The sequence below is a fragment of the Micropterus salmoides genome, unplaced genomic scaffold (assembly GCF_014851395.1).
Source record: "Micropterus salmoides isolate LMB-PRFRI ecotype aquatic unplaced genomic scaffold, ASM1485139v1 Ms_hic_scaffold_9, whole genome shotgun sequence".
In the NCBI taxonomy this organism is placed as follows: Eukaryota; Metazoa; Chordata; class Actinopteri; order Centrarchiformes; family Centrarchidae; genus Micropterus; species Micropterus salmoides.
This window is the reverse complement of record NW_024044681.1, coordinates 29538340-29554526: the sequence shown is the minus strand read 5'-3', so window position 1 is coordinate 29554526 and position 16187 is coordinate 29538340. Positions and strand designations below refer to the sequence as shown.

The 16187-nt window shown below is 38.8% G+C and overlaps 1 protein-coding gene across 2 annotated transcripts in view; it reads right to left on the bottom strand.

Moving 5' to 3' along the window:
• LOC119896098 (gamma-aminobutyric acid receptor subunit alpha-3-like) overlaps positions 1-16187 on the bottom strand; it is a 102123-nt gene that overhangs the window by 65063 nt on the left and 20873 nt on the right. For both annotated transcript variants that reach the window (XM_038709575.1, XM_038709576.1), the window contains exon 2: positions 2528-2634. In XM_038709575.1, coding sequence (XP_038565503.1) covers positions 2528-2613 — 86 coding nt within the window. In that variant the 5' untranslated portion in view covers positions 2614-2634. The remainder of the gene's footprint in view (positions 1-2527; positions 2635-16187) is intronic.

Below are 16187 nucleotides of genomic sequence, written 5' to 3'. Positions count from 1 at the left end.
CCAGGAGGTCTCCCATCCAGGTACTGGCCAAACCTGCTTAGCTTCAGTCATTCAGCAGTAGCAGGTTTTACATTGGTATGGCTGCCAGCAAATTTTATTTGTACAAACACAGGGAGGACTCAAAGTAGCCCTGCAAAGCTAATGATAGCTACTCAATTTCTAAGTACTTGCTCATGATGTTTTTCCACTACAGTTGTTGTAAATAGCATCCCCTAATAAAAATAATGAAAGTGTCAAGTTTTTTTATTTGCTGTAATACTTTCCTAAATGCACCAAAACACTGCATTGGATATGCAAAGCCAAAGTAACCAAATAATCATAAATAGACAATACAGCCACCTTGTAGTTAAACATGAATGAATAGTCATTTAGACCTATTAGTAATGTTAATAAGCTGATTTAGACTAATAGGCTGTGGTACCTGCATTTAAAGGGCTAAAATATTTTTTGTGCCTTCAAACTGGAGTCAAAGTGTCTCTTTAGATAGTAAAGGCGGCCCTAAATGTATCTAGATCAGGAGTTTTAAAAAGTCGGACAGCTTAGGCCCCCCTCAGACATAATTGAGTCAGCTTGACTACAATGTGAGCCCTGTCTTTTTTTTTGCATCTGTAGAGTATTTGTTAACAATTTGGCACCAATAAATATATGCTGAAATAGCTATTAAAGTTCCCTTTTGCAATGACTCAATGGATTACTGGATTGCTTTGATAGTGAAGAAACCTTAAAAAAAACATGACTATTCTCAGGCTCGTTCTGGAGTTATAAGGATCATCTTTTCATCTATGATTTCTAAGTGAAGATCCTCAGAAAGTGTATGTCACACTGAATCAAAAAATATGTATATCATGTCTGTGTGTTTAGATTTGACTGAGTGACTCCAAGAGAGAGTAGGAGACCTCAATCCAAAACCATGGGCATTACTATGCTGCAACAGCCTCCACTCCCTTTCAGAAACCTTCTCACAAAATGCTGGAATCTGGCTGGAGGGATTTGCTCCCAGGTTGGCGACTGATGTTGGGGGATAAGGTCTGGCTCGGAGTCAGCGTTTCAATTCATCCTAAAGGTGTTTGATGGGGTTGAAGTCAGTGCTCTGTGCAGGGCTGTCAACTTTTCCACGTTAAACTGAGAAAAACATCTCTTTATGGGCTATGTGCATGGGGGCGTTGTCTGGTTCAAACAGGAAAAGGTCTTCCACAAACTGCTGCAACAAAGTGGGAATCAAACTATGTGGCTAAAATATCACTTTGTGCTATAGCATAGAGTTTTTCCTTCATTGGAACTAAGGGGTCTAGCCCAAACCATGATCATCAAGATTACTGTTATGTGTATAGGGGTGTCAAACAGCAGGGGTGTCTCTAAGATGTTCAGGTGAACTATGCATGTCCTTGAATTGGGAAAGGTACAGTTAGGCCAAAGCACATATTCTTGTAAAAGATCTCTTCCCAGGGTTGGCCAGCACCTTCTCCTGGCCACACATTTCTATTTAATATATGTAATTACAAGCGCTGTGTGCTCCTAATAAGCAAGGAGAGCCAGGTGGCACAATGACAAAGCAAACTGGGCTAATCCCTGTCACACTGTTCTGATTTCTTTCCCCAGCCTGCTTTCTTCCAGGTTCGGTGAGCCTTTCCTAGCATGCACAATCTTAAAGTGATTTACACTCTGCCGCGTCTCCCTGCCATAACATCCTACCTTATCGACAATGCTAACATGGCAACCTGCATGTGCAATCTCTTCGTTTTGAAATTACAAGGAGTGTGATTAGAATGACTCCTCGACATCCTGGAGCTTTAAAAAAACAAAAAAAAACATATATATATATTTTGCTGACTCTTTACACAAACTGAAAAATGTGCACAGGATGCAGGAATGAAAATGCTGTGAATGGACAGTCATAGCTGTGGTGTGCTGGACAATGCAAATTAATTTACCAGTCAGTGAAATATAGACCATGGCAGAGGAGAGCACAAGCTACATTTTAGATGACAGGATAAGCTCACATTATGTTTATGTTTGGGCCTAATTTAGGACAAGGTGGCATGGATTCTATTTAAAGTCCTTGTCCAAAAATGTGAAACTCAGTGTGGTCCAGAAAGACCCGGAGTGCAAAAGTTATATAGTGAAGGTGCAGGAGAAAAAACTAGGAATATTCTTTCCTTGATCAGTCAGTGCTAAAGGTTTCCCTAGGCAGTCCTGTAGTTGTTTTGTCAACACCATTATAGAGGTCTGGTTATTTCATTTGCCAAACTGACAGTCACAGCTGAGACCATCTCACTGTGTAATAACAAAGAAAAACCTCCCTTGCTTTTTTCTCAGCTTACAATATAGATGGACATTTGCCTCTTATGGTGTTGGTTAGATTACAATGCCTACTGCAGCGGTGAGCCTGATTAATACAGGTATTATACAAAAACACATCACCAGGGCATCAACAGGAGGGACGGGGTTGGGGGAATGAAAGGAAGACGGTAAATAGCAAACAGAAGAAGAGGGAGACTCCGAGGTGAAATACAGAATGTTTTTGTACCTGGCTTCAGGAAGGAGGTTGAGGAGCAGGAGGAAGATCCATAAGCCCACGTCCAGTGATTTGGGCTTCCAAATTGCAGCAGCCATATCAGTATAAGCAGAAGGCTCCTATAGAAATGACAGAAGAGGGAAAAGGGGATGGTGTCATGGTGAAGCTACTGACAAAGACTGGCAACCAGCTCCTAAGTGAATTGAGAAAACAATGTAAAAATGTTTATAGCTTAACAGGTGAAAGTGATGGATGTCAAATGAATGTCAAATTGCTACTGCTATTTCTAAACATGAATTTAAACCTCAAGTATAGCAGGCCACACTGCTCAGCCCGCCTACTCTTGACTGGTTTGTAGTTTTGATTTATATCATATGCAGGTGTCTGCTTGATCTTGTATTACCATTTTTATACCAAACAGCATGTGGCTGTTAAACACATCAATTTGTGATCCTTTTGAGTGGGGAAAGTGACAAAAATCAAAAAGGTGTTTAAAAGTCAACAGAACAACCAACACACTTAAAGCTTTGTTTATATGTATAACCAAATCAGCATGAGTTTACTGGTGGCACCTTGTCGTGCAACTGAGAATCATTTAATTGTTTAATTTGTGATGAATGGTCAAACAAGTGATCTCGTATTAGGCAAGATAAAATTCATATTTAGTGTTGTATTAGGTTCCTGTGTGGGGTGAAAATATTCAGATGCTCAAGACCCTCTGCAGCGACCGTCACTCATATCTGTTCATTTAGTAGCTCTTGGTTCAAAGATGCAAGATTTTCAATAGTACACTAAACACAATCTGACCAAACTACCAGGGTAATACATCACGTAAAAACATGAATAAGCACTTTAAACAGCAGTACAGTTTCCTTCTTCCTTATATCCCCCACTCTCTAGAAGTTGCATAGCGACTGTATTCCTAACACTGAAATTATTGGTAATTAGTACAAGGAGGTTGCAGTCTAGAAATTTTCAGAAAGAATTAATGACCCCTCATTAAAAATACATGTGCTCAGAAACTGCCGTATCTGCTATTGAATGCAGCCTAAAAACACCAGTAAAAGGAAAGGAAAAGGAAGGCAAATGTTTGCAAATGACTAGGGCACAGCATTTACACGGCCACTCGAGTGCACACACAGACACACGTGTAGCAGCTGTGTCGTACTTAAAAGGCTTTCATTGTGCTTTTGTGAGATTCAGTCCCCCTTTATTGCCACCGTACAGAGAGAAGATCAAACACTTTTCTCAGGGGAATCAGTGTTCTGTGTTACTCTAGAGCACTGATCATTACAGGCGGAATAAACAAGTGAATGGATGTAAAGATGCACTTATGGTTAGTGCTCAAATAGAATGCTGCGCTAATAATGCTACAACCTGTGACCATTCTTCCGCACTACGTTTGTGATGGCCCTGATGTAAAAGCACTTTAAAGGAGCCGTCTGATTGTAGCTGAGCACCAACTTTACTCAAGATCCACATCTAATGAGTCTATTAACATGATGCTCGTGAGCCAAAGAACTCCAGTCAGTTATTTAAAATTTGAGATATAAAAAATTAGTTTTGACAATAAACATGAATTAAACATGTTGAGAATTTTGACCAATTCACTTACAGGGAATTTGACAAGAATAAATACACATTGACATTCTGCTTCATAAATCCAAGAGCCATGAGGTGTTATTGATGCAAAGATATTTACGGTCATCTTTATTAACCTGTGACTGTGTCTCCTAGTTGCCATAAATAAAGCAACCATCCATCCATCCATTTTATATGCAATCAACCGTTGTATTGTGGCTGAGAAATATGATAGTGGATTACTTCTGCAACATGGGACAAAAATCACAGTGGGTGAAAGGGCGTGATCTGAATGTTTCTGAAACCTGAAAATGTAAGCCACTATAACTTGAATACGAGAGTATACATGCATTTCATCCAAAACTGAGTTAGTTGAGTAGCCACTTAAAAACACAAAACTGGAAATGTAGCCAATAAAACTAAATACGGTTCATGCTAATTAGTTAATTTTAATTTTTAATCATTTCCCTCATCAACAAATGTCAAGCTCAAGGGCAGGCCAAGTCAGATGAAACCAATCTTGTGTTGCTTGACAAATGCTGATAAACAGAAAACTGCAGGCAGCTGAGTTACTAGATTGTTTTTTTGCACATATCATATTAGACATCAACCTCTTTCTTTCTCTCTGTACAAACCTGGTTTGTGTTTCAGTCTGGATCTTTATCCACTGAAGATTTTATGTCCTACAGAATGCCCTTTGGCGTCAGATGTATGATTTCCTTGTCTTATGATGTCTGACTGAAAATTACATTGCTAATTTCCTGACATATATTGCCACCTATTCAAGTCACTTCCACTCACATGGGGATAATCTTTGTGTATGTGTCATCGTTAAGGCTCTTAAATGTCCTGGATGAATAAATCTTTTAAAAATACTTTGATTCATCTATGCCTTAAGGTTCAGTCAAAACCCAGTGTAGTTTCATCACCGCTGGTCATTAGTTTGTTGTCGTTGAAAGGAAGGGTGAGTTCTCATTGAAGAGATGCAGTACTCATACTGGTAGACAACAAACAAACAAAACAGTTAGGTTTAAAAGAACTAAAGAAAAATGTGAAAATTTTAATTATTCTCATTAGTCAGTCCATAAACTCCATCAACTACCACATCTCTGTTCTCTCCTCAAGACAAGCACCAATTAGAGGTGCAGTGAAAAATCATCCAGAAAGTATACTAGACAGCACACTTACAAGTGTCAACAAATCCATAAAAAAAATAAGACAAACAGGCATTAAAAGACTGGCTGCCAGACGCTGTCCACAATTCTGCACCTGATTTACCAATACCTGTCATGCAAATGAGGGGCTCAGCGGTCCCTGGGGCTCAGATTGGGCTTGAAACAGAAAATACGAAGGGGGGGAAAAAAAGACATGCTTTTGTTGGCAAATTAAAAATAGCTTGCCTAAGGTGACAGTAGAGCTAAAGCACTCTCCATTTCCCAGTCTTCTAACATTTGTTTTCAATTCTACTGTCAGTTGATTTTTTTGGTTTTTTTTCTCAAGGAAAAAAAGCATATGCAGTGAGTAATGTAATCACGTTTGACAGAATTAAAAAGGCTATAAATTCCTTTGATGCAAATTAGCTGAATTATCTGACTGGACGAATATGCAGAGTGATTCGTTGAGCAATAAAGATAATACGTGGTAAAAATAAGAAGTGGCAGTGACTAGTTTCCTCAGAGAAAGATGCCAGACTATTTGGCTTAATCTTATAGTTTGGCTGTCATTCATAACCTAAAGGAAACTGAAATTCAAAACATAATATTATAATGTTCATGGTAGATTTTCTATGCAAATAAATCCCTCTGGTGCAGTTACTGCACAAGATGTCAAGAAACGGCTAACATTTAAAAAAACAAGGACAAAACTGTGAACCTCACCAGCCAATAAACACTGTCGACTGCAGTAATTGTTGAATTTAGGACACAGCTCTATAGCCATGTAATCCAAGTGGCTGTTAACTAAAAATAGCCCTAAATCCTGTCACATTTGGTTTGATGTGACTGTTATGCACTGAGCATCTACCAGTGATCCTTGTGGTCTATAATTCAACCACATACGTAAAGACTTTCAAAACTACACCCATTGTTGTTTTAAATTATTGGTGGGACACATATGAAACATAACATTTAAGTACGACAAGTTCAAAATCAAAATTGGGCACGCTACTGAAGATGGATAATTTTTCAAAGCTTCTGCTTAATTTAAACAGAACAGTCAGCAAATAACACAAAGAAAGGCTGGAGGTGAGGTAGAAAGTTGCTTGTAGATCAGTGAGATGATGAACTAGCTACAAGTAATGGATAATGGCTGAAATACTTAGCTAAAACTAATGGATAACTTAGCTTAAAGTAAAGAGGTGACATTGTTAGCCAAACCACCTAAATTGACTAAATAGTATTAATATCCACTTTAATGGAAACATAGTTTTAAATAACATCCACTTTAAAGTACGTTCAAATGACCACACATTTGGAACATGGAGGGTGGTGCTGATGAAGAGATACTCGAGTTCATCTGACAGTAGGGATGATGCCCTGCACTGAGGAACACAGGTGGATCTAATGAGTGAGGACAAATTTTCTCTCTGGTTTGGGACTGTGGGTATGAGCATTATTATGATCATTAGGCCTCATCACTGCCAAATGATCAACGTATTGGGCTGCCAGACAAAACTGTTTCCACTGGGGCCCATCACTGTTATGTTAAGCCAGTGGTAATTTGTCAAGATTTAGGTTTGTTCCTCACAGACATGTAATGAGAGTATAGTGGGTCCATTATGAACACAACACCACATGCCTCTGTTGCTGTTTTTAGGACAAAAGAAAGAAAGAAAAATTCCATGGTGTCATTTTCATCTTGCTGTGCCAAGGTTTGGCTGACTAATGTGAACGGTATACTTAACACGGTTCACAGGTGCTGAAAAGACTATAGAACGGTAGAATAAAACATCCAAGTGGCCTTGATAGTCTAGTTTAATCAAAGCTAAACATATTTAATCTGCTCTGAATTTTAGGTGAAGGGACTTGATAAATGTTTTTATTACTGCTAAACTTGGCAGGAATTTAAGGAATAAGTCCCCTCACTTGCTGGTTTTGCCAAGATCTACTTTGAAAAAGCTTACTCTCCATTGACTGCATGTTTTCAGGGTTGGAAAACTGTACGGCATCCTAAAATGCACTGGACTATTAGCATAAAGAAATTAATAAAAAAAATTTACCAGATGGAGTTATTTTTACAGCGATAGATTTGGACTTTTCATGCTGTGTGCGTAAATTTACATGACAGTAGAGAGGGAGCAACAGAAGTCTGGTTTACAAAATGAGGCCAAAGTGGTTAAAAGCAAAACAATGTCACAGCCCTTAAACATTTTTGATTTGATGTTCAAAAGGAGCTCAAACCCTCTTTGAATATGTAAACTGAAAGCACAAGAATGTCGTCTCTGTGGTGACAATACAGTGCATGTGACATGTGACAGATACTGGCCAAGACTTTCAGAAGCTCTTGTCAAGGCTTTGCAACAACAGATCAGAGACAAGTGATAAAACCATACCAGAAATGGCAGACAAGTGCAAATCCCTGTAAGTACCTGCATGCCCTGTGATGTTTAAACCTGACATGCCACCATAAAATTGTGATGGCTTGCTACTCAGGGAATGGCCTCATATAAGACTGCTCCCTAGCCTATATGGTCTATTTCAACCCATTTCTCATTCCCCCTTTCACATGTAAAAGTGAGGTTGGATTGTTATATGGATCTAATTGTCCCCTCTGTGTCAGAATAAAGCAGATTTGGCCAATACCTTGATTCAATACTTCTGTAAGCCATCAACACTTCTCACCTGTCATGTTACTAATGGGTAAAATCTATAAGGCTTACCCAGTTGAGCATGTTTGCACATACAGAGCACAGCTGGGTAATTCTCTATAGATACTGCTGAATCTGCAATATTTGATATCCATTTGTTAAATCTGCAAATGTATACTCTATATAAGTGACTGGAGTGTGTTCCCTTACAATGACACCAACAGAGCTCATTAAACAGTGTTGACACAATAACCCTGATAATTAAAAAAGTCCATGTTTTATAGGGAGCATACCCTTATTCACAGAATATTTACCATTACTAATTGACAGGTCTAAAACAAATTCCAATTGTGTAACTAAATACCTCTGATCTGTTTCTATACTGAAATCACATATGATTATAAACTTACTGTACTGGGGCAATTGTCCATACAATAACATTCATTATGCTGGTCGGAGGAAGTGATCTGATCAGATAAATAGACTAATATGTGAAATCAGTGTGACTACTGCAGATCTGTATACAAGTCAGCTACAGCCATAATTAAAAAAACTGGAAAGCAGCTGTTAAACCAGGGACAGGGTGTCTGCCTTGTAGGTGAAATCTGTCAGAGTTCATCAAGGATTCCTGGTGAAGAGCAATACCTTCTCTAGCACTCACCACCTGTGCTGTGTATTACCTCAGGCCTTGTTACACTGTTTGCAGCTCAATGACTGCACAATTCATCACTGTTGATACACATTCTGTGAACCTGTTTTAATGACAAAGTTGATACTAGTTATATTTACATTTTGGAAATTAGTATTATAATGGGAGCAAAGTAAACAGGCCAGAAAATATAATAAATAGGGGAAATATAAGTCCTCTTTTATGCTGCAGTTGAAGCTAAAAATGCCATATTTAGGAATGGGAGAAAATATCATGATTAGAGGACAGTGCCAGGCTCAAGGAATTCTCTGCTAATGCAGCTTCAACATCATCATTAAATAAACAGAAAAAAGGAACAATAACATCATTAGCAGTGGTTCTTCAGCTAAAATACATTATAACCTTTAGGGCAAAAAGCAAGAAAAAGAAGTCAGTGTTTGCTCATATCAAGAGGCTGAGAAAATAATAAAAATATAATAAGAAGAAAAGAAAAATCACAATACAATTAATGTTGCTTAAGTGCCCAGGTCATATTCAAAAAGCAGGAATCACATCCTTGGGTTTTAAATTCAACTGCATTACACACAAGAAATCTGCTGTTTTTATTCTGTATCCTCCGCAAAATACATCAAGTGTTTTTTATCTTGCCAATATTTACTTGTGTGTTCATTTGCGAACATGACAACTACTTTTCTAAGCATTATTATTTTTGATTGTTCAGTATGGTTAGAATAATTTATAATCTAAAATATCAAATTTACAGATTATTAATTTAAACAAGCAGTAAAGCAGAAACTAAAAACATACAACTCGCAACTGCAATGCTTTTATTTTGAAAAGGAATCTGTTCTTGCACCATCAGCACAAATACATTTGCAGCTAGAAAATAGATCTCAAACACAACGTTTGTAAAAGGCTTAACCAGACAAGATGCCTTCAAAGCTGATAGCATTACATGGCCAGCAGAGCAGGGCCCCACATGGAGGTGAAATTAATATCTCAGTTCACACTGTGACAAGTTCTGCATCTCCTCAATGGATTATGATTATAGCTGGAACAAAGTCTTTGCCCATTAGGAGGGGAAACCAAACTGGCTTACAATGAGAATAAGTGGGCACCAGAAGGCAGAGATTGAGTTAAAATGTATAGTACTGTCATAGATAGTCTGATCTTGAAAATTGGCTCAGCAACAACGGTGGATATCCATTAAGCTGGAGACCTCTGATTTGACCACACACAATTTAAATCAGAACCTGTGAGGCTGTGTACTGCACAAGCCACGTTTGCGCATAACATAGTTATAGTTAAAAGGCTGTGTTTATACATTCACTTGCTGCCTCAAGTATTATTGTTAAACGATAGCACCAATTTGGAACTATCGCCATCGCTTTTGTGATGGAGATAGTTCCAAATTGGTGCCATCGTTTAACAATAATAATTAGCTGGAAGATGGAAACCACAGCACACATTATCCACATGGGAACATCTGCTTTCATTATTGGATATAATATCACTTGAAGGTTCTGCAGCAAAAATGCTAAAACTTCCAACACTGAATTCTGGGGGGCTGTGTTAATGAGGATCAGATCATATGCTTTTCTTATTTATTCAGTTGTATTTATATACTTGCAAATTAGCACGCACTTTACATTATGTACACCATGTGTCTGCAAGTATTGATTTGTGTTCTTGGTGCTCCCCTATACGAGATGTGACCAACATTGGAAATTGACATTATGTAGTGGGGGAGGATGTATCAGTGGTAGGACTATGTATCTATGGATTGTAGCAGACCAAAATGACCCATCTTTCTTTTATTTTAAGATACAAAACACCAATAAAAATGGACTGCTTGTTAGAAATAAGTTTCATGTAAGTCTTAGTAACCAGTTCACATATGGTGCTTTTATCTTCTCCTCATTCCTTGCAAATTTTCAAACCGAACCACTTACAATAATGTTGAAACAAGTTTTACTATGCCACATCTGTGCCCGTTAACATTTCTGCAGCTACTTCCATAAACCCATATTTGCAGTACAAGGTACTAACTTTGCATTAACAGTTAATTATTACTGCAACAAAGGAGAGTTAATCAGTAAGATTCCCACCTTTCAGATGAATGTAAGAACAGGGATGTTAGATTACACTTCATATGACAGTGACTATAAAGATGTTACAACACAGAACTAAGGCTCGTCAGCCTGGACACAAGTTTAGCCCGTCAGCCCACAGTGACATTGACACAGCTCAGTTGTGCACAGGCAATGATAGTGCAGGTCAGCACAGTAACCTACTGCTGTGAGGCTGCTATGGGAATACAAATAAGTGTGGCAAGGCAAGTCATGCGCTGGATGCAGCATGCAACACCCTGCTAGTGGAGAATAGGGGTGGGAATCACAGGGTACCTCATGATACCATACACGATACATAGCTCAAGATAACGATAAAAAACACAGAATTTTTTGCTGAAAATACAAATTGCTGTGTACCACCTAGGTCTAATATGCTCATTACATTATATTAATAACTGTTCAGTGACACAGTGTTGTACTGCCCTTTTTCCACGTAGTGGTGGCTGTTTTTGGGCCACTGGGAATTTGGGGTTTGAGTTTCAATCCTTTGGGGTTGCTGTAGCTGGTCAGTGTGTAGGGCAGAAGCAGCAGAGTAGCAGAACAAGACAGTGAAGTTAGCAGCTCTTTTTTCTGTTAGCACGTTAATGGAGATTCCCATTATATGTTAGCATTGAGCTATTTATATTATGTATCTATCCATGTTTCCTCTAGAATTTTTTTCAGCAGTGGGGGGAGGGTGTCCATGAGCATGCCATGCAACTTAGAATAGCTTAAAACTGCAGTGTTTTCACAGTTTAATGTGAGCTTTAAATGAATGTTTTGGTGTTGGTCGGTGGGGTTGGGGGTGCTCCACCAAGAAAATTTTATGTTTTCCGATGAAAAATATGTAATTTCATATCATATTGGGCCATTATTTTCACCATATCGCTGAACAAATAGTTGCAAACGCTAGAGCAGATAATAAATAAACAACAGCCAAAGATCAGTCTACTGGAGGAAGTACAACCTTTAGATCTGGAGAAAGTAATTTGGTTAGTTCTGTTGCTCCACAGTGATTTTACAGTGATGGCACAGCATGTTTTGGGCATCACCCCTAAGCCTTAATGGCAGGAAAACCCTGTTAATATGACCTCAGAATCATTATAGATAATACTGTTCATGTTTGCCTTTTGTGTCTTCATATTCAAAAAATAGGCAACATGAGAAACCTCCTCCCTTCTGAGGTGCATTTTATTTGCACATTAAAATCCAAAAAGAAACATCTCCTCATTAGCTTAAAAGGACTAGTTTGCATCACTAATTAGCTTTACTACCCTCAGCTCCTCCAGTCACCACCGTCCTTTCTTTCTTTTCCAAAACCACTTTTTCAGACTGGATATATGGGATAATATAGTACCCTTAGGAACTTTAAACAGCAGATCAAAATGAACAATGAGGTTGAAAGCCTAATGGCGCCAGGTCACAATGGACTCGTATGCCTTCAGGTTTTGTCAAAATCATGTTGGTGGTGTTCACCTGAGAAAGCACGTTTGAAGTGATGATGCACCCCCACTAATTGTGCTCTGGGGCTGCCTGTATAATTCATGGATAACAGCATGTTCCACTAGATTGCATGGCAGTAATTGTTATATGATTAACCCACAGATTGCTCACTTGATGCATTTTCTAAACTACTTTTATCCTTCTCTGGTGTCTGATTGTTTGAACAATTAAGCTTTTGAGGCGCTTGTTGGGCTACTTTAGGCCAGGGGGGTCGGCTCGCCCCATAAAGCTCCTTGTCGTTGAATTTTAGTAATGAAGTTAGCCCCAGTGTGAGTAAAAACCAAAAACAATTTGCCTCAAATACGCTGTGAGAACTCTCATTGACCTGTAGTCTAATTACAACTGAAAGTGTTGGATTTCACAGCAGTCTTAACACACACCCAACAGCTGGGGCATTTCTAAAATGGAAACTCTTAATTCTATTCTAATAAAAAATGTAAGGTTTAATTGAAATTATCACAATGATTTATTCACAGTCACAATGACGACATGTGCTCAAACTAATTATGTGCAAAGTAATTTTTTGAGAGAAAATATTCATCACTCAACTACGAACAAACTGTTTACCACTATGCGAGAAGCTGAGTCACTGCTCCATCAAATTTTTCTCCCAAAGGAACACTGGCTTTAAGTCAGGAAGCAATATATTATAAACAGGGAATCACTTTGTATAGGTTACATTCTTGTTCATTTTTTATGTTTAGTATCCAATAAAGTATACTGCTAACAAGACATTTCAAGACAAGCCCAGAAGCAACAGCAGCTCTGCTATTTAAACTTTCACACTGTATAGTTTTGTTAATGAGCTGAACCCACCATGTCACATTGGGGTTTTCAGGCGCTATGCAAAATACCTTTTCCAACTGCTCCTCCAAACTACTCTGAAATCTACATCTTATTCCAATGAACTATTCATTTAATGTACTATATAGGACACCTCTCGAGTGTCACACGTCTCTGATCCTTTCCTTTTATATAGCCAATAGGTGGGGTTCACTAAGAACTGAATTGCATCAAGTGCCCTGGTCCAAAAAAAGGTAAAAAGCAGTACTTAGCAATGGAATTTACAAGGTCTTTACCACTGAAACCAACTTGAATTATATTGTGCCACACAGGAAAAATTAAATACATTACCAGCGTCATTTAATTGTTGGTCCGTTAACCTTGTCTTCCCTGGTTTAAATCGCAGCTTTCTACATCATAAAATGGAATAAAATGTAACCAACGTAATATAATAATACAAAAGTCCATTTACAAGGCTAGTGGATAGATATTCAAAGTCATCAGGGAAACTGGGTAAGAAATGAGAAGAGGGCACAGGGCAAACTGCATCTTGTCCTTTGAGAGACACCAGTGCAAGAACATGAGATGGGCTGTTTATTCGCCGATGGGACTTCCATGTCATTGTCATCAATCAAATGCTCCACATATCGGTATCAGTACTGTAGCAAAGATGGTCTGTGCATGAACATGTCAGGTATCGTCCAGATCTTTATCCACTGTCCTTCCTTACATATACATCATTTGTAGCCATGCTAGCAGTGTGTTCTTAGGGATGGCAATATCTGTCAGTCTGTGCACCACTTTGGTCCAGACTGAATTCTTTCATCTATTAGATGGATTGCCATGAAATGTTGTACAGACATTCATGACCCGCAGACATTAAATCCTAAGTACTTTGGTGATCTCCTAATATTTCCTATATTGTCACCATAAGGTTGGCATTTGTGGTTTTGAGAGAAATGTGTTGACAACCATTGGATGGATTGCAATGAAATTTGGTACATTTTGAACATTAATTTCCACTTCAGGATTAATTGTCACCCCTTAACTTTTCTTGTAGAGCCATCCCCAGTTCAAAATGTTCAGCATTTGCATCTTCAGCATGACTGTAGACTCTTAGTTTTGCTATACAAATGTTTTGGAGCAGACTGCCATCCATTGCCGCCCATGAGTATGTAGTTAATATTAGAGATTATTGATATTGTAAAGGTCTTTATACGTCACTGAATCTATCCAACTTAAGAGTGTGTCTCTGAAGTGGCTTGATCAGTAGCTATCGATCACACTAACAGGCAAGGTATCCATGGGTAGGCTGGCAATTCAGTTTAAGTAGAAGCTATAGTCATTACTAACGTGAATGACAGCTATAAAGCCTAACTGTAATTGGAATGCAAGGTTTCACTCTCTGGTAATGGCCATACAAAGAGCAGTAGGGTTCAGCACACGCACTAGACTGCCCCAACAGAATAATTTAAACCATAAATCAAACATCCATGCTGTGGTTCACCTTGAAGCTCTATAGCCTTGCCTTTGCCACTTAGCTGAAAATTGTGTTGAATATGTGTTCTTGTTTTCTTAGCCTATCCAAACAAGGATAATACTGTAAAGCTTCAAATATGTACAATACTACAAGGGGCAACAAAAAAAGATGAATGAGGCAATTTTCAAAACTAACAAGCATGTTTCATTTCTGGGAATAAGCAGCACAAGATCAATAAAAGTGAAAAACCCCTGACTAAAATGATGTATTAACACTAAGCAAGATTTTCACCTTGTCAGTTATTTTAATTACCTATGGATAGCACATTTACATTTATTAATTTAGCTGATGCTTTTATCCAAAGTGACTTACAATTGCTATATATCAGAGGTCGCATGCCTTTGGAGCACCTAGGCGTTAAGTGTTTTGCTCAGTACTAAGTATATGGAGAAATACATGATCTATTTTAACTTGGAATGAAATTCAAGAAGATTTGTGCTGAAACACTTAACAAGTGATTCAGTGCAATGTGTTATTATAAATGAATTTTAAATCATATTTTAACTGATCATCATTCAGCCAGATATGTAGGCGTGTATGCCATAGGCTAGAGCTGGCCACCCATTTTCCTGTATGACACAGAGGAATATTACTGATGTTGTTCTCCCCTGAAGTACATTGAGCTTGCAAGAAGTACTTAATCTTATCTCTAGAACAGATATTGTGCATCAAAAAAGACCTTACACTGCAAATGTGAATCCCACAAATCTAGGCACACAAATCAAGTTTCATTACCTTCTTATTACACCACACAGAAGGATAAAAGACCTATTTAAATTTGATCCATGAATGTTGGCGCAGCACATGTACACAAATAAATTCATAGCTTTTCCAGTATCTTCTGTCATTATAAGTTACCTTTCCCTGGTTTAGATAATAATCAGCTTTCCCTCCAGTGGAATGAGGTGAGTGTGAACAGGACTGTGATCAGCTTTGGGTCCCGCTGTGAGTCTCTGTGGAGGAGATGTTTACTGGGGTTTTTTGTGTGGCCAGTAGGATCCCACTTAGTGTGAATGATGGCAGCTGTGAGGGTGCCTCTGGCAAGTGTGACTCCAACTATGGCTGTTTAGTCTCATGTAGCATACAGCGCCAGCTGCTCAGGTTGTGTAGCACTCCAGTGAGCATGACTGATTGTGGCTGAGGTACGCACGTGTCTGGCAAAAGCGATGCTGAATGCAGCGTTGTGCAACTCTGGGTACAACTGTGGCAGATCACGGCAAACAGCAGCTCTGTGCAGCTGGCTGTTTGGACTGTGGCTGCATCAGCCCAACTGTGGCAAGTGTGACTGAGTATGTGTGACGAGCATATTTCTGGATGCTCTGTGTGGGCTTCTGCTGCAGAGGCTGACAGACTGAGAGTGATTCTGGTGATCAAAGTAGCTTTGACTGCTGGTGCAGCAAGTTATCACTCTGGTGGAGTTTGCTGGTTGGGCAGAGGCTGTTATGAACATGACTACAACAAGTGTGACTGACTGCAGCTGGGGTGAGCAAGACTGAGTTAAGCATTGTTCATGCTACTCTGTACTCAAGCAGCAATGGCGTGTGTGGCTGATAAACTCCAGTACTCCTGCAATCTGAATACCCATAGACGAGTGTTTCTGGCTACAAATGTGGCCAGTGGCATTTTGTGTTGCAGTCAGAGGTAGACTTGAAGGGCAGATGGTTGTATTTGGTTTAGATATTACCATCACATGCAACGGA